Genomic DNA, 14697 nt, shown 5'->3' on the forward strand with positions numbered 1-14697 from the left:
CTTAGAAAACGTTGATAAATAAACATAAAAAACTTACAAATTTCTAACTCATTCACAGGCTTCAAACTTCGACTATTGCGACAAAATATCATTGACTTTTTATCTAACGAGACAATGCAGGCTTTGTGCCGGTAAAGCCAATTGAGCGGCAAACGGGCAGCCTTGAAGGCTCACATTTGTAATGAGTGAAAGGCGCCACCTCGATCATACATAACACGAACGTGACTCACTGATGACTTTTGATATGTGAATATATCAAAGCTTGAATACTAAGCTTAGAAAACTGATCGGTTTTCCGCGTGAGTCAGGTAAAGAGGTTTTTAGTCAAAGTCGATGATCGCTTTATTCTAGTACCGGATGTAGACCCCTTTTGAAAGGAGAACTCACTGTCATGCTACGCTTGTTGCATTGTTTTTTTAATCACTTAAAACGTCTACTCAATTATATCACTTCAGGTTTCCGTGTATAGCTACTTAATTTAACAAAATATTCCTAAATAGGTTCTATATTTAATAAAGACAGGTCATATAAAAATACTGTAAAATTTGTTTAAAATAAGAATAACTATATTTTTTCAATGTTACTGTGATATTAAAACCACTATTATATTTAAAAAAGCAGAGATCAGGATAAAAATATATGACAAGTGTTATTTAAAAATGCTACATAAGTTTGACCTCGTTGCGCACTGTTGCATTTCCCACGATTAATACAACTATACGATTAGATTTTAATGTTCGATAACAATAGAAACATAACGCCTCAAACTAAACATCTATAATCTCAATCTTCGTTTCTGTCTAAACTGAATGAAGCATATTAATATGATTACTTTTGGTCATCGCACCATTTCTCTACCATTTCAACATTGAACGCGGATCTTTTCTCAGAATGAGAGAATAAGGGCATAGCTCATCACACTGAATAAGTGAAGCTTCAAAATTCTTAGAAAATATTTCAAAGAATACGTTTTCAATCGCTCATAGTACAAAGGCAGTGAATTCTCAAGACATCGATTCTTCTTGTCAGATGACAGCGCAAGGCGTTTTAGCTATGAATTATTGGCCATAACCTATGACAGAGTAGTGACGCCTACATAATCTAGATGCAGTAAGTCAATCTCCGGTGCAGTGGCATATCCGTATATCCTTCAAAGGTTTCAGGTTCGCCTTCTAAGAGGCACTCGACACAATTGATCGGCAGACACCGTGTCGGCGAGCGGTCGACATTGCTCCCGTCCCGTTTAGTCCACGCCTTATTGACGCCTGTTTACTATCCGTAAATGGAAAACGTGGGTTTCGGTTGTTCCTTTGTCTAATACATCAGATTGCAAAATGCTTTGTTTATGCGCTAATAACCTCCTACATTAACACATTGTTTGGTAATCGAAATTATGTTTGTTCGTATTTAGATTAACTGTACTTGTCGTCTTCTACGCCACCGATTGGTACATACAAGTGGATAAACCAAGTCCCCTCTGGGTTTCTCTGTAAAAGAAATACATTTTTAGTGAATTGACTGAGCATCTAAAGACAATAATGAGCAGAAAGACACATACAAAACGGTGTACTACAAAAAATTTTAAAATGTTGTCATGGTCGTGATGTTTAAGTTTCTATTTAAATTTAATTAAATAAATAATTAAAACTTTTCAATTGCATTGATGTCGTAACTCCTTTCGAATACACACGTACACGAACCTCACTAGCATACCTAATACCTGACAATCGATAATATGTGCGTAATCGATTAAATTCGCAACTTTCTCTAACCGATTAGTCACCCAGTGAGAAAATTACCGAAATGAGATGAACCCGACGCGTAGAAGCTACATTTGTACGTCGATATTGAACAGTTACAAAGCTAGTCATCCGAGTCTGTCGACATGGGAACTGAATGCGGTTTCCGATGAAGATCCATTACCTATCTACCTCTAGCTTATGTTAATATGTGAGAAACTCACTTTGATAATAAATATAATGTACATAATAACCCCACTTGAGGACCTGACAAGATAAAAAGTATTTTGATTAAGTACACGAAGACATCGTGTAGAAAAACATTCTGTATGCGAAAGATATAGACAGACGCTTTATATGCTAAAACAGGTTGTTTTTGCATCTGAAACAGCTTGGTATATAGAATACAAACACGTAGATACTATTGTATGAGCTCACACAAAACAAGAAATGTGTCTAGCAATATCGGTCTGTTCAATATTGAGTAATAAAATTTAGATGCACAGTAAGCCACAGAATCAATGGCGCATCGAACATTCATGTTTATACCATTTAATGAAATCCAACGACATGCACATATTATGTATGTCGCTCATAAATCCTATACAATTAACAATGTACGTATTTGTTCATAGACTTCATAGTTCTCATCAATACTTTCATGTGAGTAATATTAGTAACGTGCGAGAGACTACGACTAATCAAAGCACCGTAAATTGTGGATGTTCGATCATTACGTTACATACTGTGTAATATTTCTTATACTAAATCTGAACGTCTACGTGTAATTGATCAAATACCGTATGGTTCACATCCGGAATCGCGCATCAATAGAACAAAAACCTGTTATTTTTGCAACTACGATGAATATTCATTCTGTATCAAGAAAATTGGTGTTATTGGTTTACCGAAATCTACTTCCTCCTGGCCAATTTGTTGTGAAATTGCATGTACGGATTCGCGGATACAATTCACCCAAAAACATAACCATAAAAACCAGTCAAGCGCTAGTACAGTTCGCGCTTTGTGGGTACTGCTCCGTTTATTTGTTATCATCGTTACATCGCGCTTGAAACTTTTATAAAATGTATAAAAATACAGTTCTTCTCTACAGTATGATCCTAAATTGAAAAGGTACTACACCTCGTCAGCCACACTAATAAATGATGACTCGTTATTTTTTAAAAACCAAAATATGATGTTGTTTGTTTACCTAAACCTAAAAAAGAGAAAAAAATGAATATTTTCGTAATGAAAAATCTTGGCATGAGAAATTCAGTCAATGCTGTTATTCACAATATTCTTGATAAAGCAATTAATTATTTTATCTGTAAAATATAAGAATACACGTATCACTAATACGAATACCGCACAATATATGTATTTTTGCAGTTGCATTTCTGCAGTAACATAACTAGCTAAGTGGGTCAAACACATTGCATCGTGTTGCGAGCCCGGTGAAGCGTGCGAGTCTTCGCGATCGCTCGTCAACGCACGCTCTATTTATGCCTATTTACTTTTTTATCTTGTACGTTAATGCGCGGATATTGAATGAAAACTGACTGTTCATGTTGAGCTTTGTTACTGATGTTGGAATAACAGAAGAGACAATGACCCTTCTTTGTAAGGTATTTGACTCCGATCTTAGACTGTATAAAAGTTATTAGGTTCATCTACTTATGTATGAATATGCAATGTTAAGCTCAGATTGATTGATGTTAAGATTTTTTCCGCTGCCTGTGTCACGATGAAGTCACCAATGCGTAAATGACAAAATTTGCAAACACATTATAAACTATTATAAATCGTAAATTACAAAATGATTGACTGCAAAATGATGTAATTATATAGAAGAATTCAATTATCTTATAATGTCTAAAATTACGTAATTGCTAAAAAGCCAGGTGTCAATTTTCAATGAATCATTAAAAATAACTTTACCAGTAGCAGCTACTGGTTACATAAGTTTGATGAATATACAGTTTTTGTCTGTTCCGATACATTACACCTGTATACAGCTGTGAGTATGATATAATAGTATTTTATCCCAGAAAACATCACAAAAGCAAATCAAAGCTTGCAAATAAAACAACTCAGTAATGAGAGCGAATCTCGAAAATCAATAATGTGTTCATAATAATATTTTTAACATCATAATAAATAAACACTGCGCCATGTTTTAACGTTTTATTACCATTAAATGTTTTTTTTTTTTACTTCAACTGTAACAAATCTAGATATTCTAGGTTATGTTTAACCCGAATAGCATCCAAATCTATTACTAAATTCCAGCTGTTAATTGCAATCCTTTGAATTACAGTTTGGAGATTTATTGAAATGTTTTTGGTAACAACATTTAATGAAATTCATATAACAGATTCGGAGTTACAAACCATTGTAGATGTAAGACTTTATACAAAGCCAGTAAGCTTTACAAACGTGAGCTTGCTTTCATGTCCATTACCTTAAGTTTGTACATATCTTAACAAAGGCTTCAAGGCATGTCAACAAACCGACACATACGAAAACAGAATACATACAAGTTGTACATAAAATATGTATTATATGGCAGGCAAGCGTCTAGTAGAATACTAATAGTATTATGAAGAAGACGTTTTATTACCAAGTATTTCCACAAAATTGAAATCATTTCAATATTGGAACAAGACTGGAACTCTAAACATTTTTGCATACTTATGAGGTGCAGTCGAGTAAAGTTGGTACAGAGTACAATTTACAGATGGTTAAATAGCAACTACTGTCTTATAGTTACTTACCTACTTTTGTAATAATTTCGTAGTATAATTTAAATAACCGGCGTCCATTTTCGTTTCCATTGATTTTAGACTTCGTAACAAATACCACTAAAATCTGGAACCAATCTTCAATTTTGGGAAATTCATAGGCTACTTAAGTACACCTGTTGAGTCACTAATTCTGAATTAGTAATCACTTTAGACCGCTTCGATTTTACAATCGGAACGGACTTTTACTCCACAAAATGAAGGTTTGGTAAGTTGAACGGGGCAATTCAAAGTTATTTAGCGTTCACGACCCATAGCCCTGACAAATAATAGGCAGTTTCTTTATTACTCAATATAAATTTTTCGTGAAATTGTTTCCCGATACTCAAATAGTTTCTGCACATAAAGGTTAACAAAGTTTGCGGCAGGGTGTGGCGAAATGAACAGTCGGCTTTCTCCAAAAGCCCTTTGAATGGAGAAAGCCTTTACCCATGACGTATCTTTTAGCGTTTACTGGCCTAAGCAATTTACAAAGTCAATATGTGCAGTTACGAAAGCACCAAACTTTCCTCGGCATATTATTATTTTAGCACATAACTAACTAGAATTCCAAACCAGTTATGAAGTTGCTTTAATACTATTTTTTCTTTGTTTTCAGGATGGGAATTAAAAGGATTACACTGTTACAAATTCTTCAATATCAGGCATTCGTGGGAGAAAGCAGCAGAATTATGTCGAAGGTAAAATCCATTCAATAAAATCCAACATAAAGATCTATGTCGATTGTGCGATATTGCAAAATAAATAACAAACTGTAATTACCTTTTAAAAATAAACACATGTTTGTCTTCATGCCCATTTTACCTTGTACATATTTGCAATGTTTTGACAATTAAATATCAAGCCTTTAAGTCTTTTAATGTAATTATCAGATATGTGTATTATACGTAAATCATGTGTTCTATTTCTAACTGTTGTTAAAATCCCTATTAATTTATTATTTTAGGTACGGCAGCGAACTAATGGTTGTAGATACTTACACCGAAAACAACATGACAGCGAACATGGTACCAGCCAGTCCCAGCAACAACCACTACTGGCTTGGGCTCGCGACGGTTGACGACTTAAGAACGAACACACTGGAATCAGCTGCCGGTGCTTTGGTATCACAGTACGCCGGTTTCTGGGACCTAAGACAACCGAACCCTAAAGACGGAGAGTGTGTAGACGTCCATGTTTCTTCTGATAGCCAGTCTTGGGAGCTAACCACATGTGAAACACTTCTACCATTCATGTGCCGAGCAACCGCCTGCCCCGCCGGTGAGTCTCATCATATAAACAATTGTTTATCAATCACATTACAACACGCTCAATTACGCGTGTAAGCATCCAGTGTTAAGGTCACCTTAAAACAATAGTTACGAACAATTTCATTTTTGTTTTAGGAACCTTCCATTGTTCTAATGGAAAATGCATCAACGCAGCCTTCAAATGCGACAAGCAAGACGATTGTGGTGATGCTTCCGACGAAATGGACTGTGCTTCCGAATGTCACTTCTACATGGCCAGCAGCGGAGATGTAGTCGAGAGTCCGAACTATCCACACAAATACCCTCCTTTCGGTGAATGCAAATGGACACTCGAGGGCCCACAAGGTCAAAATATCGTTCTACAGTTCCAAGATTTTGAAACTGAAAAGTCTTTCGACACTGTTCAAATTCTGGTCGGCGGCAGGACCGAAGATAAATCTGTAAATTTAGCAACACTGTCGGGAAAACAAGATTTATCTAATAAACTTTTTGTATCCGCTTCGAACTTCATGATCATTAAATTCAGTACGGACGGTTCGGTAGAAAGGAAAGGTTTCCGAGCAGCATGGAAAACTGAGTCTTCTAACTGCGGTGGTATGCTTCGGGCTACCCCTCAAGGTCAAGTGTTAACTTCTCCTGGCTATCCAAATGGCTACCCTGGCGGATTAGAATGTGTTTACATAATTGAGGCCCAACCAGGCAGAATAGTCTCACTCGAAATTGAGGATTTGGAATTAGGTATGAATAGAGATTACATCGTCATTAAGGACGGAAACACGCCATCCAGCCCAGTTTTAGCCAGATTAACAGGACCAGGAGAGGAAAACCAAAAAGTAGTAATATCGACGACGAACCATCTTTACATGTATTTCCGAACGAGCCTTGGTGATTCCAAAAAAGGATTTAATATGAGATATTCCCAAGGCTGCAGAGCAACCATAATTGCATCAAATGGTACTGTAACCTCACCAGCTTACTCTCTAACGAATTATCCGAACAATCAAGAATGTTTATATAGGGTTAAGAACCCAAACGGTGGACCGCTTTCATTAAAATTCGACGAATTCGCTATTCACCCAACCGACGTAGTGCAAGTTTTTGACGGAGCGAGCACGAATGGATTGCGATTACATTCAGAGAATGGATTTACCGTGAAACCAAGAATAACACTGACTGCTTCCAGTGGCGAAATGTTGATACGATTTGTGTCTGATGCTTTGCATAATGGAATAGGTTGGAAGGCGACGTTCTCGGCAGGTATGCTATTCGCTTTACATCTACAATGAACGTAAACGTACCAACTTAGATCGTAGAGACGAATACTAAATCCTCTTCTATTTATTTTCAGATTGCCCACCTCTAAACTCCGGAATTGGTGCTCTAGCGTCAAACAGAGATACCGCCTTTGGAACAGTTATAACATTCTCATGTCCGATTGGACAGGAATTCGCCACGGGAAAATCTCGCATCACAACAAAATGTTTAGATGGAGGAAAATGGTCCACAACATACATTCCCAGCTGTCAAGGTAAGCCATAAATTAAAGAGTGGTTTATTCACAAAGGACACAATTTGTTTTCTTAATATAAACAAAATTAAACGTTGTCATGAAATTGTTTAACTTATTATCATGTTGTTTACGTAATTAGGTTGTGGTGTTATATTAATATGGTATTTTTTTTTAATTTTAGAGGTCTACTGTGGTCCAGTCCCACAAATCGATAATGGTTTCTCAATCGGTTCGACAAATGTCACTTATCGCGGAGTCGCAACTTATCAATGTTACGCTGGCTTTGCTTTCCCAACTGGACAACCTATCGAGAGGATTTCTTGTTTGTCTGATGGACGGTGGGAAAGAACACCTACTTGTTTGGGTAAGCCAAGAACCGTAATAAAATTTGTTAAAGTAGCTATCAATGTCAACATGTTTTCTGAAACGACTTTTATTTACAGCGTCACAATGCGTTGCCCTTCCGGACGTCCCTCACGCTAACGTCACAATACTGAATGGAGGCGGACGAAGCTACGGTACAATTGTGCGTTACGAATGTGAACCCGGCTATGTAAGATCAGGTCAACCTGTCCTACTTTGTATGAGTAATGGAACGTGGTCTGGAGACGTGCCCACTTGTTCCAAGGCAATATGCCCGAAGTTCCCGGAAATCAAGAACGGGTTTATTGTTGACCAGACAAGAATATACATGTTTGGGGATGAAGCTCGTGTACAATGTTTCAAAGGTTAATGCACTGAAATTGTAATTTTATATCGAACAAAGAATTGGTTTGACAAAAGAATGGTTATTTAATACATTTTATTTGTTTCTTTTTAGGATATAAACTCAATGGACCAAGCGTTCTACGATGTGGTCCAAATCAAGAATTTGACAATCCACCCACTTGTGAAGATATCAACGAGTGCATCAGCAGTCAATGTGACACGGCTTCCACTGAATGCAAAAATACTCAGGGTGGATTCTTCTGCCCCTGCAGACCAGGTTTCTCACCAAGCTTAGACTGTAGACCAGTAGGTGACTTGGGGCTTATTAATGGAGCTATTCCTGATGAGTCTATCACAACTTCAACTCCTGAGACTGGATATTCGAAAGGAGTAAGTAGTGTTATTAGTTTGAATACGTTGATTTCGTGGCATTTTGTATTATCTGTTTAAACATGTACTAATATTTAAATGTTTTACAGATGGTGCGCTTAAACAATGGTGGTGGATGGTGTGGTAACAATCTCGAGGCTGGAGCAAACTGGATTCTGATTGACTTGAGAGCACCCACTATCATCAGAGGATTCCGGACAATGAGTGTGATGCGTGCGGACGGCAACATCGCTTTCACATCTGCCATCCGAATTCAGTATACTAATGATTTGACCGATGTATTCAAGGACTACACCAACCCTGATGGTACAGCTGTAGAGTTCCGTATCTTAGAGCCGACTCTATCAGTTCTAAACTTGCCAATGCCTATCGAAGCACAGTATGTCAAATTCAAAATCCAAGACTACGTGGGTGCACCTTGCTTGAAGCTAGAAGTCATGGGATGTGCCAGATTAGACTGTTCAGATATCAATGAATGTAGTGAGAATAATGGAGGATGTGAACAAAAATGTATCAACACGTAAGTACACGGAAACTCAATGCCAATACTTAATTAACCAAATATATGCAAATTTAACATTATTAATACTGATGTCTCTTTTCAACAGACCCGGAAACTTTTCTTGTGCTTGCAACCTAGGCTACGAACTTTATGCATCAAACGGTACAGCTGGTTTTGCCATCGAAACATCGGAAACAGGAGAAAGAGACGGTGACACATACCAAAAAAACAAATCTTGTGTACCTCTCATGTGCCCACCACTCGCACCACCAGAAAACGGAAAATTGTTATCCACAAAGAGCAAATACCACTTTGGTGATACAGTTCAGTTCCAATGCGATTTTGGATTTGTTATGTCTGGTTTCTCGACACTCTTGTGTACATCGAGTGGAACCTGGAACGGCACTGCACCTGAATGTCAATGTAAGTAGAAATAAAAAATACATAAATCCGACACAAATCCATCATAACACTATTCCAAAAATAAAATATTTGTTTATAATTATAGATGCTCGTTGTGTGACCCTGTCTGATGACAAGAATGACGGCCTGAGGGTAATCAGAGACGATCCCGAGAGTGTACTGGTTCCATACAGGGACAACGTTACTATTACTTGCACATCGCCTGGAAGACAATTAAGAAACACAGTATCATCGTCATTCAGACAGTGTGTCTATGATCCCAAGCCGGTAAGTTTAAATCATAATGTGATATCATATCTGTAAAAGGGTTTTAAAAAACATAACTAATAATGATTGTCACTATGGCAGGGTCTACCTGATTACTGGCTATCGGGAGCTCAACCTCAATGTCCCAGGAAAGACTGCGGAGTTCCAATGCCAACACCTGGAGCGGAATATGGCCAGTATCTTGATACTAAATACCAAAGCTCTTTCTTCTTTGGTTGTCAAAATACTTTTAAACTAGCAGGTCAAACAAGCAAACATGATAATGTTGTTAGGTGTCAAGCAAACGGTATTTGGGACTTCGGAGACTTAAGATGTGAGGGGCCAGTGTGTGAAGACCCAGGCAGACCTGCTGATGGTTACCAGATCGCCAGAAGTTACGAACAAAGTTCGGAAGTACTATTTGGATGCTCAAGACCAGGATACATCCTTATTAACCCAAGGCCTATCACTTGTATCCGCGAACCCGAATGCAAAGTTATCAAACCTCTTGGTTTGGCTTCTGGAAGAATACCTGACTCTGCTATAAACGCAACATCTGAAAGACCCAACTACGAAGCTAGAAACATCAGACTTAATTCAGTAACCGGTTGGTGTGGCAAACAAGAGGCTTTCACATACGTGAGCGTCGATTTAGGCAAAGTGTACAGAGTCAAAGCTATCCTAGTGAAGGGTGTTGTTACTTCTGACATTGTTGGTAGACCAACAGAAATCAGATTCTTCTACAAACAAGCTGAAAATGAAAACTACGTCGTTTACTTCCCAAACTTCAACCTAACCATGAGAGATCCTGGAAACTACGGTGAACTTGCAATGATCACCTTGCCTAAATACGTACAGGCTAGATTTGTAATTCTGGGTATCGTGAGCTTTATGGACAACGCTTGTCTCAAATTCGAACTCATGGGTTGCGATGAGCCCGCCACGGAACCTTTGTTAGGTTATGATTACGGATACTCTCCTTGTGTTGGTAAGTAAAAATATACATATTTATTACCATATTCACTAAAAAAACAATATATATGGGGGATTAACAAATTAATATCTACACTTTCTACATGATTTACCTAATTTTACAGATAACGAGCCTCCCGTTTTCCAAAACTGTCCGCAACAGCCAATTGTTGTACAAACGGATGTCAACGGCGGCTTACTACCAGTGAACTTTACTGAACCTACGGCTACTGACAACTCAGGTGCTATAGCCAGATTAGAAGTTACACCACAACACTTCAAAACGCCAATTCAAGTATTCCACAATATGGTGGCGCGATATGTTGCATTCGATTTTGATGGAAACGTTGCTATTTGCGAAGTCAACATCACAGTACCAGACTACACACCACCTAAGCTCAGTTGCCCTCAGAGCTATGTCATAGAATTGGTCGACAAACAAGACAGTTATGCAGTAAACTTCAATGAAACCAGGAGGCGTATAAATGCAACGGATGCTTCAGGGGAAGTTTTCCTTAAGTTTATTCCGGAAAGAGCTGTCATACCCATACGCGGCTACGAAAATGTCACTGTTATCGCGTCAGACAAATATGGAAACCGTGCTCAATGTAACTTCCAAGTAAGAATATATTTCCATAATGTGTTTGTTATATTGAAGCACACTACGAAAGCAAACTAACTATTTAAATATTAATTTTTAGGTCTCCGTTCAAGCAACACCTTGTGTTGATTGGGAGCTGATGCCACCTGCACATGGAGCGATGAACTGTTTACCTGGTGATAGAGGAATTCAATGCATAGCTACTTGCAGCCCTGGCTTCAGGTTCACTGATGGAGAACCGGTGAAAACGTTTGTTTGTGAAACCAAACGTCAATGGGTACCTTCAGCTGTTGTGCCTGATTGTGTTTCAGAAAGTAAGTAAAGTACGCAGATATACGACACCGACCACTGTGAGCACTTGTAGTGAAAAAAAGTACATAAGGCCATCTGACTTGTACAGTTCAATACTTACATTTTATTATTTTTGCAGACACTCAACAAGCCGCTTATCATGTTGTATCAACCGTACAGTACCGCGCTCTTGGAGCAGTTTCTAACGCTTGCTTACCTCAATACAAGGATTTGGTAGCTCAATACGACAACATTTTGAATGAGAGATTAACACAACGTTGTTCAGCGGTCAACGTAAACATAAACGTTACGTTTGTCAACGTAGTACCAACTCTTTTGGACGAAAATGTAGTGAAAATGGATTTCGTTTTGGCAATCACGCCGGCTGTACGTCAAACACAGATCTACGACCTCTGCGGTTCCACATTGAACTTAATATTTGATTTATCGGTGCCATATGCTAGTGCTCTAATTGAACCTGTATTGAATGTATCGTCTATTGGTAACCAGTGCCCACCGCTGAGAGCGATTAGGAGTTCCATAACTAAGGGATTCACTTGTAGTGTCGGTGAAGTATTAAATATGGATACAAATGACGTCCCGAGATGCTGTAAGTTTCTTTTTCTTTATAATTATTTTGTTTTTAAGTTTTAAAGTAGCTTTGTGAAGTTAAATCAAATATTTTATTTGCTTCTAGTACACTGTCCTGCTGGTACTTTTGCTGGGGAAAAGCAGAAGTCTTGCACAATGTGCCCTCGTGGATTCTTCCAGAACCAAGCACGTCAAGGATCATGTCTGAAATGTCCTCAAGGAACATTCACTAGAGAAGAAGGCTCAAAGGATATCAACGACTGTATCCCTGTTTGTGGATACGGTACTTACTCACCAACTGGTTTAGTTCCTTGTCTGGAATGTCCTAGAAATAGCTACACGGGAGAGCCGCCAGTTGGAGGCTTTAAGGATTGCCAGGCTTGTCCTGTTAATACCTTCACCTACCAACCAGCTGCTCCAGGTCGTGACAGATGCAGAGCTAAATGTGCGGCAGGAACTTACTCACCTACTGGTTTAGCACCATGCTCTCAATGTCCACGAAACTTCTACCAGAACCTTGTTGGACAGACAAATTGTATGGAATGTCCCACAAACATGAAAACAGTTGGTACAGGTGCCACTGGACTGGAAGAATGTCTACCTGTAGAATGCTCTAACAGCGCTTGCCAACACGGTGGTCTATGTGTGCCTAAAGGACATGGAGTTCAATGTTACTGTCCTGCTGGTTTCTCCGGACGCAGATGTGAGATTGACATCGATGAGTGCGCCAGTCAACCGTGCTACAACGGTGGCACATGTACTGATCTACCACAAGGATACCGCTGCTCTTGTCCGACTGGCTATGGAGGAATTAACTGTCAAGAAGAAAGATCTGACTGCAGAAACGATACTTGTCCCGAACGCGCAATGTGCAAAGATGAACCTGGATTTGACAACTACACTTGTCTATGTAGGGCAGGATACACCGGCGTTGATTGTGACATTACGGTACGTATTTCACACTTTAATAGCTTTTTCTCTACAATTATACTTTAAGAAAAATTCTAACTACAACATTTTTCATTCCAGATTGATCCTTGCTCAGCTAATGGAAACCCCTGTACCAATGGCGCTTCTTGCATTGCACTTCAACAAGGCCGCTTTAAATGCGAATGTCTACCAGGATGGGAAGGACAACTTTGTGAAATCAATACTGATGACTGTATCGAAAAGCCTTGTCTCCTTGGAGCTCCTTGTACGGACTTAGTAAACGACTTTAGTTGTGCTTGTCCACCAGGCTTTACAGGAAAGCGATGCCACGAGAAAATTGACCTTTGCTCAAACGAACCTTGCAAGCACGGAGTGTGTGTTGACAAACTCTTTATTCATCAATGCATTTGCGATCCAGGCTGGTCTGGTCCCTCTTGCGACATCAACATCAATGAATGTGTAATTTCACCTTGCGAAAACGGAGGACAATGTATTGATGGCATCGATGACTTTAACTGTCTTTGTGAAGCCGGTTATACTGGTAAGAGATGTCAGCATACAATTGACGATTGTGCATCTGATCCTTGCCAGAATGGTGCAACCTGTGTCGACCAGATCGACGGATTTACTTGTAAATGCCGTCCGGGATACATAGGACTTCAATGCGAGACCGCGATTGACGAATGTTTGACTGAACCTTGCAACCCTGGTGGTACAGAAAGATGTGTTGATCTTGATAACAAATTCCAATGCGTGTGCCGCGAAGGATTCACAGGAGAAATGTGCGAAACTAATATCGATGACTGTGCATCGGACCCCTGTTTCAATGGCGGATCGTGCAAAGATGAAATTGGAGGCTACAAATGCGGTTGCCAGCCAGGATGGACTGGAAAACGCTGTGAAAAGGACATCGGTAACTGTGTTAACCGACCTTGTCAAAACAACGCAAACTGCATCGACCTCTTCCAGGATTACTTCTGCGTGTAAGTTATTTACTTGTGTTCATAACTTCTTAGAAATAATAGCAATGAATCGTAAATAAACGTCTTAGCAGTATTATTACTAAAACAAATTTTACGTTACTTTTAGGTGCCCAAGCGGAACAGACGGCAAACAGTGTGAGACAGCACCTGAAAGATGTATTGGAAGCCCGTGCATGCATGGTGGTAAATGCCAAGACTTCGGTTCTGGCCTCAACTGCACCTGCTCTGCTGACTACACTGGTATTGGCTGTCAATACGAATTCGACGCTTGCGAAGCTGGACTATGCCAAAATGGAGCTACTTGCATCGACCACGGTGAAGACTACACCTGCATTTGTGCAGAGGGTTTCAAAGGAAAGAACTGCGATGAAGACATTGTTGATTGCAAAGAAAACTCATGCCCGCCGTCAGCTACTTGCATTGACTTACCTGGTCGCTTCTACTGTCAGTGTCCGTTCAACCTTACTGGCGATGACTGCAGAAAAAGTAAGACTAAACAATAAGAATATTTTCTACCAAAAAGATATTAATTGATATCGCTTAATACTAAAATGAAACTGTCTATATTTCAGCAATAAGTGTGGATTACGATCTCTACTTCAGTGACCCGATGCGTTCAAGCGCCGCTCAAGTGGTACCATTCGATACAGGATCCGCTGATAGCTTGACTATAGCTATGTGGGTTCAATACACACAACAAGACGAAGGCGGAGTATTCTTTACAGCGTACAGCGTTAGGTATGTAGTAAAATAACAC

The 14697-nt window shown here is 39.1% G+C and overlaps 1 protein-coding gene across 3 annotated transcripts in view; it reads left to right on the forward strand.

Annotated features, from left to right (window-relative positions):
* Nucleotides 1-14697, forward strand: part of uif (sushi, von Willebrand factor type A, EGF and pentraxin domain-containing protein uif) — a 72605-nt gene that overhangs the window by 50670 nt on the left and 7238 nt on the right. For all 3 annotated transcript variants that reach the window (XM_076115450.1, XM_076115451.1, XM_076115449.1), the window contains exons 4-21: nt 5142-5223; nt 5490-5803; nt 5929-7050; nt 7142-7321; nt 7485-7667; nt 7747-8031; nt 8124-8401; nt 8491-8921; nt 9010-9326; nt 9412-9593; nt 9675-10560; nt 10670-11163; nt 11246-11459; nt 11576-12046; nt 12134-12975; nt 13057-13940; nt 14047-14426; nt 14513-14678. In XM_076115450.1, coding sequence (XP_075971565.1) covers nt 5142-5223; nt 5490-5803; nt 5929-7050; nt 7142-7321; nt 7485-7667; nt 7747-8031; nt 8124-8401; nt 8491-8921; nt 9010-9326; nt 9412-9593; nt 9675-10560; nt 10670-11163; nt 11246-11459; nt 11576-12046; nt 12134-12975; nt 13057-13940; nt 14047-14426; nt 14513-14678 — 7711 coding nt within the window. The remainder of the gene's footprint in view (nt 1-5141; nt 5224-5489; nt 5804-5928; nt 7051-7141; nt 7322-7484; nt 7668-7746; nt 8032-8123; nt 8402-8490; nt 8922-9009; nt 9327-9411; nt 9594-9674; nt 10561-10669; nt 11164-11245; nt 11460-11575; nt 12047-12133; nt 12976-13056; nt 13941-14046; nt 14427-14512; nt 14679-14697) is intronic.

Source organism: Anticarsia gemmatalis, chromosome 6 (assembly GCF_050436995.1).
Source record: "Anticarsia gemmatalis isolate Benzon Research Colony breed Stoneville strain chromosome 6, ilAntGemm2 primary, whole genome shotgun sequence".
Classification (NCBI taxonomy): Eukaryota; Metazoa; Arthropoda; class Insecta; order Lepidoptera; family Erebidae; genus Anticarsia; species Anticarsia gemmatalis.